The sequence below is a fragment of the Aythya marila genome, assembly GCF_965140915.1.
Source record: "Aythya marila genome assembly, chromosome: 24".
NCBI classification, from domain to species: Eukaryota; Metazoa; Chordata; class Aves; order Anseriformes; family Anatidae; genus Aythya; species Aythya marila.
The window spans coordinates 1,662,706-1,671,798 of NC_139065.1; the positions used below are offsets into that span (position 1 = coordinate 1,662,706).

General features: G+C 40.8%; 1 protein-coding gene across 1 annotated transcript; it reads left to right on the top strand.

Annotated features, from left to right (window-relative positions):
- The first annotated feature begins 1,040 nt into the window (after positions 1 to 1,040).
- Positions 1,041 to 7,180, top strand: DDX20 (DEAD-box helicase 20). Its single transcript, XM_082778214.1, has 11 exons — positions 1,041 to 1,245; positions 1,336 to 1,430; positions 1,722 to 1,890; positions 2,182 to 2,296; positions 2,379 to 2,521; positions 2,780 to 2,918; positions 3,282 to 3,340; positions 4,024 to 4,106; positions 4,837 to 4,942; positions 5,029 to 5,130; positions 5,841 to 7,180. The coding sequence occupies exons 1-11, from the start codon at positions 1,053 to 1,055 to the stop codon at positions 6,950 to 6,952; spliced, it is 2,316 nt and encodes a 771-aa protein (XP_082634340.1). The 5' UTR covers positions 1,041 to 1,052; the 3' UTR covers positions 6,953 to 7,180.
- Positions 7,181 to 9,093: the final 1,913 nt, after the last annotated feature.

The window sequence follows — 9,093 nt, forward strand, 5'->3', positions numbered from 1 at the left end:
AGTTCATTTCATTTCCCTCCTGCAGTACAGTGGTTTTGTCCTCTCTGATATTTCTAAGTGTAAGCTTTTGTGCGGTTCCTAAAACAAATGGCCCAGGAAGGTATGAAAGGCTGTCTAGCTTTGAAGGTTCGTCTGTCTTGGTATAAAGGATTGCTGCCTCATAAACATAATCATTAACTGCCTCTATGTAGATAAATGCATCTATTGAGATTCACAGTGGGGAGCCACAGCCTCACTTATTGCTGTAAACAGGAAATAATTGCTAATGTTGGTAGAAAAAATGCCAGGAAATTAGCTGAAAAGATGTATTGTGTCGATTACCCCCCAAAGCACAGCCTGTGCCTTGACTCAACGTGCCGGCCCTGGCCCTGTGGCAAGCATGGGCAGGCGTGGATGGTGTGTCCCATGCCCTCATCTTGTTCAGAGGGGTGGCCTGCACCCCCTGATCTCCTGCAGATGGTCTTCATTTCTGCCTGCGTTACCTCGTTCCTAATTAGGTCAGAGCTACCAGGTTTAAGACAAGCTGTAGGATGGGCGATCCTACATGGTTTAGTAGGTTTGGTTGGTAACAGGGTGATGGTTGGCCTGGGTGGTCTTGGAGGTTGCTTCCAACCTTGATGAGTCTATGATTCTAATACGTGCACAGATAAAGCCCCACTGAGTAGCAGTATTCCCTGCCAGAGCGTGAAATCAGATCACAGGCAGGGGGACCGTTTCCACTGACTGCAGAAAACCGGGAAGTCATCAGTTTACTGAAAACCCCGAGTAATTTGTAACTGAATGCAAAAATCCCAGGTCCGACTTCTGGGATCTACCAGCAACGAGCACCGCCACCTTCCACACTTCGAAGATGCGAGCTCCACCGGCTGCTTTTTACGAGGTTTACATAATTTCGTCAAGGTAACGCACACAAACCACGGAACAAGCCCCAACGCAGCCCTCTTTGCCCCTGAGGGCCGGGCTCGGCGCCGTCAGCCCCGGGGCGCCCCCTGGCGGCCATGTTTTGAGGGCGCCTCTCGCGAGAGGCCGCGCGCCCGCTCCCCGCTCCCAAGATGGCGGCGCCCGCTGAGGCGGCGGGCGGGAGGGAGCGGATCCGCACGCGGGATGTGGCGGTGCCCGGGGGCCCGTCCGATTTCGGGTCGCTGCTGTTGTCGGAGCCGGTGCTGGCGGGGCTGGAGGCGGCTGGGTTCCACAGGCCTTCCCCGGTGCAGCTGAAGGCCATTCCGTTGGGGCGCTGCGGGCTGGGTGAGCGGCGGGCTGGGCGCGGGGTGGGGGGAGGCCGCGGGGCTGGAGGCCGCCGCCTGCCCCCCTGACTCCTGTGGCGGCTCCTTGCAGATCTCATCGTGCAGGCCAAGTCCGGCACCGGCAAAACCTGCGTCTTCTCCACCATCGCCCTGGACGCGCTGATGCTGGAGAGCCCGGCCACGCAGGTGAGCGCCGGGCCCTGCTGTGAGGTGGTGCGCCTCGGGCTGCGGGGGGGGGATCGGTTGTTTCTGTTGGGAAAACAACGTTCTGGGCAGTGGGACTCGTGTTTTTGCCTGTGTTATTATGTGTAATTGTGTGGTATACCCCTATAGATAGCGTTCTCGTATCAAAAGTTTATCTCAGGTCATGTAGCGAATCATATGTAAACCATAATTGACGTTATCACAGCTTCTTGCCGTGCTTTAAGGTTCTGAACCGTTTTGTGGCATTTGGATATAATTCTCTGACGCTTGCAGGCTCTTATTTTGGCTCCTACACGAGAGATTGCTGTGCAGATCCATGCGGTAATCACAACTATTGGAATAAAAATGGAAGGTTTGGAATGCCATGTCTTCATTGGAGGGACGCCTTTGAACCAGGACAAAGTCAGACTGAAGAAATGCCACATAGCAGTTGGTTCCCCAGGTGAGGATATGCAGCGTTGTACTTCATTGGGTACTGCGTGATATTTCACAGTGCAAAAATGTTATGTTTGAAGTTTGATTTCCTTTTTTTATTAATAATAGACGAGGGTCCCAAAGGGCAGTGACAAAAATGCTTAGACCAAGATAGTATTTTTAGCAAGAAATTATACTAAATATACCTTTTTTGAAGGCTTATTAAAGTGAATTTTAAAAATTAAGTTCTGTTAAACTTATTTTCAGAACCTTTGAGTTAATATTTGTGAAGCTCAGTTTACTTTTTTTTCATACATAGGTCGAATAAAACAGCTCATAGAGTTGGACTACTTGAATACAGCTAGTATCCGTCTCTTCATTCTTGATGAAGCAGATAAGCTTCTAGAAGAAGGCAGCTTTCAGGAGCAAATCAAGTAAGAAAACCACATACCCTATGCATTTATCTGCAGATTAGATGCGTGTTTTTTAGTCATTCCCATTTTTTTTCTCTCATAGTTGGATTTACTCTTCGCTTCCAGACAATAAACAGATGCTTGCTGTTTCAGCTACTTATCCTGAATCATTAGCTAATGCTTTGACCAGGTATATGAGAGAACCAACGTTTGTGAGGTTGAATCCTACTGATCTAAGTCTCATTGGTGAGCCATTTTTATTGATAATCTTATCAATAGATTTAGAAGAGTATCCTAAAACCAAAACATGCATCTTTAAAAAGTTTTAAATTCTTTGTGTTTCGTCTGTTTAAGGAAAACCTGTCTATTATATTCTTATTTGTCAACTGTGTTTATGTTTAAAAGTCTTCGTTTTAACTGCAGTGACATGTTGATAGCAGCACGGTGCTTTGCATACTTTTTATGGAAACTTTCATCTGATGGTCTCCTTGGTTTCATGTTCAGGGTTGAAGCAGTATTATAAGATCGTGAATTCCCATCCACTTCCGCATAAAACATTTGAGGAAAAAACCCAGCATCTACAGGAGTTGTTCAGCAAGATTCCATTTAATCAAGCATTAGTCTTCTCAAATTTGCACAGCAGGTAATAAATCTGAAATAAAATCTGTTAAAAGCATGTTCAAAAGCAATGGTTATAATACCCACTCATGGGTAAACGTCTATAGATCTTTTGCGGACTGCTTTGAGACCTTTATAAATTTCAGAAACACAGATCAGAAATACTGAAAGTAAAGCTTTAACACAGAAGTATCTTGTACATTAGAGTACAGTGGGACCTAATACGCTATTGCTTTTGTCCATCTGTCCATCTGACTGTCTGTAAGATGATGGTGACAATTTTGGAACGGAATCCTTGACTATTAAGAGTAGTCTCTTGTTAAGAAATGCACGTGGGCTGGTAGATATGTAGTTTTATTTACTGTTTTCATTCTGTGTATTGTATCAGGGCTCAACATCTAGCTGAAATATTAACATCCAGAGGCTTTCCTGCTGAGTGCATTTCAGGTAAGCCCATTCAAAACTTTGTGATTCTGTTGGTTGAAATTGTGCACAGCTGGGACCTATGATAGGAAAATTCATCCTAAAAGCTTGGTTTGTATGGCTTCTGTTTGAGTAGCTAAGAAGAGCATTTGAATCTTCATAGGTCTTTAAGACCTAAATATTAATTACATTTTTACGTTGATGAACTTTACAGTCTTCTAATTTGTCTGAGAAACATATTATGAGTATTTAGACAAGTGCACTATTTTATTTTTAAAGGGAAAGCTTAAATTTGTAGCTTGTAGCTTGGGAATGCAGATGTTGAATTTACATCTCTATTTCTAGCTTTGTTGTAAAAAGCTTCAAATGTTTATTAGAAATCTTCCTTTGAATTTTTACTTCAGCATTTTTTCTGGGATTGTAAAATAAAATTTGTCTAAAGCCAATGTTATTCAAATGGGTTAAGTATCTATGTAATCGGTTTCTTTCTCAAAGGAGCAAAAGGAAATGCATTGCCAAAAAATAATTCTTAGTCTCAAGCTTGTTTTGCTTTTCTCCTGTGTACTCATTTAGAACTGATGTTTGAAGAAGTTTCTCTCAACCTTATTTCTCATATCAACTACAGTTTACAAAGCAGTGTCTTCAAGAATTTTAGGGGCATGAAACCGAAGAACATGAGCTATTCATTCTAACTTCTGTTTCTCTAGGCAGTATGAATCAAAATCAACGACTTGATGCTATGGCTAAATTAAAGCAATTCCATTGTAGAGTTCTGATTTCCACAGACTTGGTGAGTTAGTATTTCACAGTATGTGTGAGTGTTGCAAATAAAGCTGTTTGTTTGAGATAGATTTGTCTTGATGTTGAGTAGAACATACACGTACTGTTAAAATGTGTGACTTGAGTGCTGTTTGACTTTACACTGTGAAACTTTGAAATTGTCTACTGCTGATCATCTGTTCCAAAAATCAGTTTTAATTTAGCTGTTGGATGCTAGAAGTTTGTAGAGATTGCAGAGGAGCAGAGGTGTTAACTTTGGATAGGAGCTATGGGAAGAAGTTTTTATTTAGTGCAGTATACTCACAACAGTTATATCCCAAACAGCTCCAGATTGAGCAGTGGTTATGTTTGAAGCACTCAGCTTTTTTTTTTTTTTTTTTTTTTTGGGTGGTTAATGTGTTTCTTCTGTTGTTTACTTGAGGTTCTGTCATGGAAAAAAAAAAATCTGCGTGTTGTCATGTTGACTTTTTTAATGCTGGGAAGAAATATGCTTGTTTGTATTAGCTGTGCAGAAGGAATAAATAAAATGATCCCTAGTTTTCATTATCCCAGTGCAACGTGCCTGTTCCGTGTGTATTGCTGTAAACTCACTGGAAATTCATAGATACTATATGGTGTGTTTTAACAACTAGAAGTTACTACATGAGCAGTTATTCCCAAATGTGTTGTTGTATTTCTTTAATTTTCTTTTCAGCGTATTCAGTTATTTTTCCCCTTGTTTCCTTTTTTGTTTTCTCAAGACGTCTCGTGGAATTGATGCTGAAAAAGTGAATCTGGTTGTCAATCTGGATGTACCTGTAGATTGGGAAACATACATGCATCGTATTGGCAGAGCTGGGCGCTTTGGTAAAAGCACAGTTGTGGATTTCTTGACGTTGCACCGGCTTATGTAGGTCTGGTTAGGTAATTATACTTTTTGTTATGTATTGCAGGAACTTTAGGCTTATCTGTGACTTACTGCTGCCGCGGAGAGGAAGAAAACATGATGATGAAAATTGCTCAGAAATGTAACCTTCAGCTTCTGCCTTTACCAGGTATGCTCTCTCCTGTGAATGCAGCTACATATATATATATATATATATTTTATTTATTTTTGGTTGCTTTTTGCTGCTCATTCAATGCTTCAGACATCAACACTGAACTGACATGCATCTTCTCTGCTATAGTGGCATTATTTTTGGTGCAGTTAGACTTCTCATCACCAGTGCTTTTGACCTCTTGTGTAACTGCTGCAGTTGTGGGAAGAAATAGGAAAAGAACTTAGTGCATGACTACAGATAGGGACAGGAACTCAGAATCCAGCTGTTGCATAAGCAAGTGCATAATTACTTGAATTTCCAGGAATTCAGTATTAAGCCTTTCTCAGGCTGTAAGATACAGCAGAAGGGAAGAATAATTGAAACGAGATGATCTGCTGCCATGCTTTACCAGAAGCTGTTCTGCCAAAAATGTAGCACTTAACCTTCTTGCATAACTACTAATTTTTTACCTGATTAAATAAGATATGGAATATAGATGATGAGTAATGCAGTGCTTGTTGTATTAATCAACTTCTTGATGCTTTCCATGAAGAAAATGTTCTGGTTATTTGAGCTCTTTCAAGAAGTGAAGAGGTTGGTTTGCATCCTTAAAAATGTCTTAACATCTTATCCATGCTTTTGCAAAGCTTTCCTTCAGTACTCATTTGAATTCCAGAAGGAAGGATGCACTTAATTGAGTGCCTGCTTGTTTCCCTTTTGTACAGAGCCTATACCTCCTGGAATGATGGATCAGTTTGAAGACTGGGAGGTTGAAGTCAAACCTGTTGTCTGTACAGGTGCTTCTGTGAATTCTGACACTGTGTGTCTCAAATCAGAGGAACCAGTACTTCAGTCTGTTCAAAATAGTTTTGCGGAGGTACGTCAGCCTCATTCTGATCTTGCAGGCGAAAATTCTGTAGAGAGGCCAAAAAAGGCTCTGAAGCAAAAGCTGGTGAAAAAGTGCTCAAATTCCGCAAATGTGGAAAAAGGTAGCAGAAACCCCAAAACTTCCAGTTGCAACACAGAACAGAAGAAGCGAGTAGAAACTGTCTCCAGAATAGGTGTACAAAGTAATAACATGGAGGCTCCAGATGAAGAAGCATTGAAAAAAAATCTTCCCAGAATACCCTGCTTGTCATCTTTCAAAAAGCAGCAGAACAATCCCTGGAACTTCTCAGAGTTTGTTGAGGACTATGAATACTTCATTAAAGAAGGGTTGGAGAGAGACGTTGAAATTGTAAGAAACTATTCAGGCCCAGGAGAACAATGTGAACTCCCCAGAAATGGTGATGTAGAGTGGAAAGAGATGGAACATAATACAGAAACAGTAGCAAATGGTGTGTCTGGTGACAGTGATGGTTCGTACAGTTCAAGGGCTTCCTCCAACAGCAGTGAAAATAACTCGTGCTTTGAAGCATTTTCAGATACTCAGAAGAATGCTGTTCCTACCACTCATCAGGGTCTTACAGGCTTCTGTCCTACACCAGAGAAGTCAAAGGAGCTATCGCAAGTCCCGAAGCAAAATAAAGCAAAAAAGAAAATTCTGAAACAAAATTCTAAACAAAAGAAAAACCATTACCATCAGTGCCCTAATCCTTCCACAAGAAAAACTGAAGATGAGTGCTCCTGTGGCTCTTGGGATGATGCTGTTCCTGAGTTTCTGCAAGAGGCTTGGAGTTACAAAAACTACTGGAGATCTTACTATCAAGCATGGCAAAACTACTATGCTGCAATGTCTCACATGCACTACAGGAAAAGTTACAGACAGTTTAACTGGATGAATGCTTATCATGCCAACTCAGTCTACCTTCAGGAACTGCTGAAAAGTGATGATTAATATAATGCTTCTGCTGTTAAGGATGGGCTGGTTGGGACAGCAAATGGAAAATGTCTGTGAAAACGTAACTGTCTGTCTACAAGTACATTGTCAGATGTAAACAGATTGAAGAAAAGTATTGTCTTTTTCATATGCGAGCTGTGTCTAGGTAAATGTTTTACATGCATTCCAGTGGTGATGTTACAAGTTGTTAATAAAAGGAAATGAAAGACAGCTGGATGTTCAGTTGCAATCTTTCAAATGCTAAGTAAATAAAAGACAAAAGTCAGTTGCTTCCATGTAAGAAAACTCAGCAAGGAGAAAATGCAAACAAACTCAATTTTCTCTGCCTGATTTCCTTGCTTGTAACTTTTGGGTGAGGATGAATTCATAATGAGACTACAAAAGTTGTTTATAGTCAGAGATCATTCCCCCTTTCTGTAATTCTCTTATTAAGCATCGGGCACTGATTATATACCAATTACTAGTGACAGACTAAACCCTGCATCTCAATGCTTGTATTGCTAATTTTAGTCCAGTTAATTAACACTGTATAAATAACATTTCTATAGAACAGGCACGCTGTGCAGTAGGGGATGGTTTAATTATGTACAAAATCTGCAGCTATTATAATTGGTCTGTCCCTCAGGGTGCAACAATATCAGACTTGCCACACTTAAAGGAAAGCTTTAATTAGAAATGAAATTACCTGTTAGTACTAACACTAATTGGTATTTCTTGTTTTGGTTGCACTGCCTTCTACATAGCTATCCTGAAGCAGGACGGGATGAAGTGGTGGCTGGTTTAGGCTATTGATGGCTAGGCTGATTCTTCACACTAATTTTGAAACTTCATGCTCTAGCTTTAGTATGTTTGGGAGCAGAGACAAAGTTCTGTGGCCAGTATTTTGGATTTATCAAAGTTCACCAGAGCACATTTAGTCTGTTGCTTTCTTTTTTTTCTTGATCAGGGTAAGGTTGGATTATCTTTAGTGAAGCACTGCTTCCTATCTGATGCCAACTGTACTTCCAAGGAGAACTTCAATTTGGAGAGATGGATGCCCTCAAGGCTACTCGGTTGCTCACTTTTTGCTATTTTCAAATCAATTTTGAGAAGTGTAATAGCCTTTCACTCAGCTTATATTAATAAATTGTTTGTGGGAGTTTTTAATGTTGCAATGTTCTTGTGGAAATCCTGTGGTGTCCCTGGCAGCACTTGTGCAGTTTCTTGTGTAGTTGTGGGTCTAAACTTTATGCCATGCAGTTCAGACTCTGCTGTGAAGAAGAACTTTAGGATTATTGTAGTTTGAGTGGTGTAGAAAATTAGCACAGGATTAGTTGAGTGCTGTCCTGCGCTGGGCTATTCTTGGTGGGTTTTGTTTTTTTTTTTCCCCTTTTTAGCTGGGGAAATGGTGTCCCCTAGTGGGTATCGTGCTTCACTGCAAGAAATAAAAGTCACATTGTTCAGCCTTTACTGGGTGTTACCTCACGTTTCAATTTGATCAAATAATTTTGAAAATTTTAAAAAATGATTCAACGTGACATTTTCTGTTATGGTTCAGATGAGATCAGCTCTACTTGTTGAAGTAGAAACAATCTGCAGTTGAAACAATCTGACCCTATCTGTGATAATGCAAGTCTGTGGCCTAACAGGAACTTCTAAGGCCAGGCTGCCTTTTAGAAGAATGTCATAATATGTGCTCTTTAAATTAAATATGCATTATTTTAGGAGTATTTTTCTTCCTGTTCTTCTCTTCCCCTACATTACTCCATTGTGTCACAACACATGACCACAGAGAGAGGGCTCTTCTACATTACGTCTGCATAATTTTAAGATTCTGTTCTGGTTTCCAGGATGAAGTTTGCTGCAACTCTTAACACACAAAAGGAGGTTGCTGTGAAAGTTACACTTAGGTATCTGCTTTAATGCTCTTCTACAGCATCTCTGTTATCTTGCTGTTCTTGTCAATTATTGTTGAAGTAAGTGTTTTAGTATTTAAATGCAGCTCAAGTTGCTTAGGCTATCACCCAATGTTCTCCAAAAGAACCTCCCAAAATCTTTTTTAGAAGAAATCTACAGCATCATCTTGGTATTTGTGGCACATACTCTGTTTAATCCAGATTGGATACATCAGGTACAGCAGTGGCACAAGACTCAATACT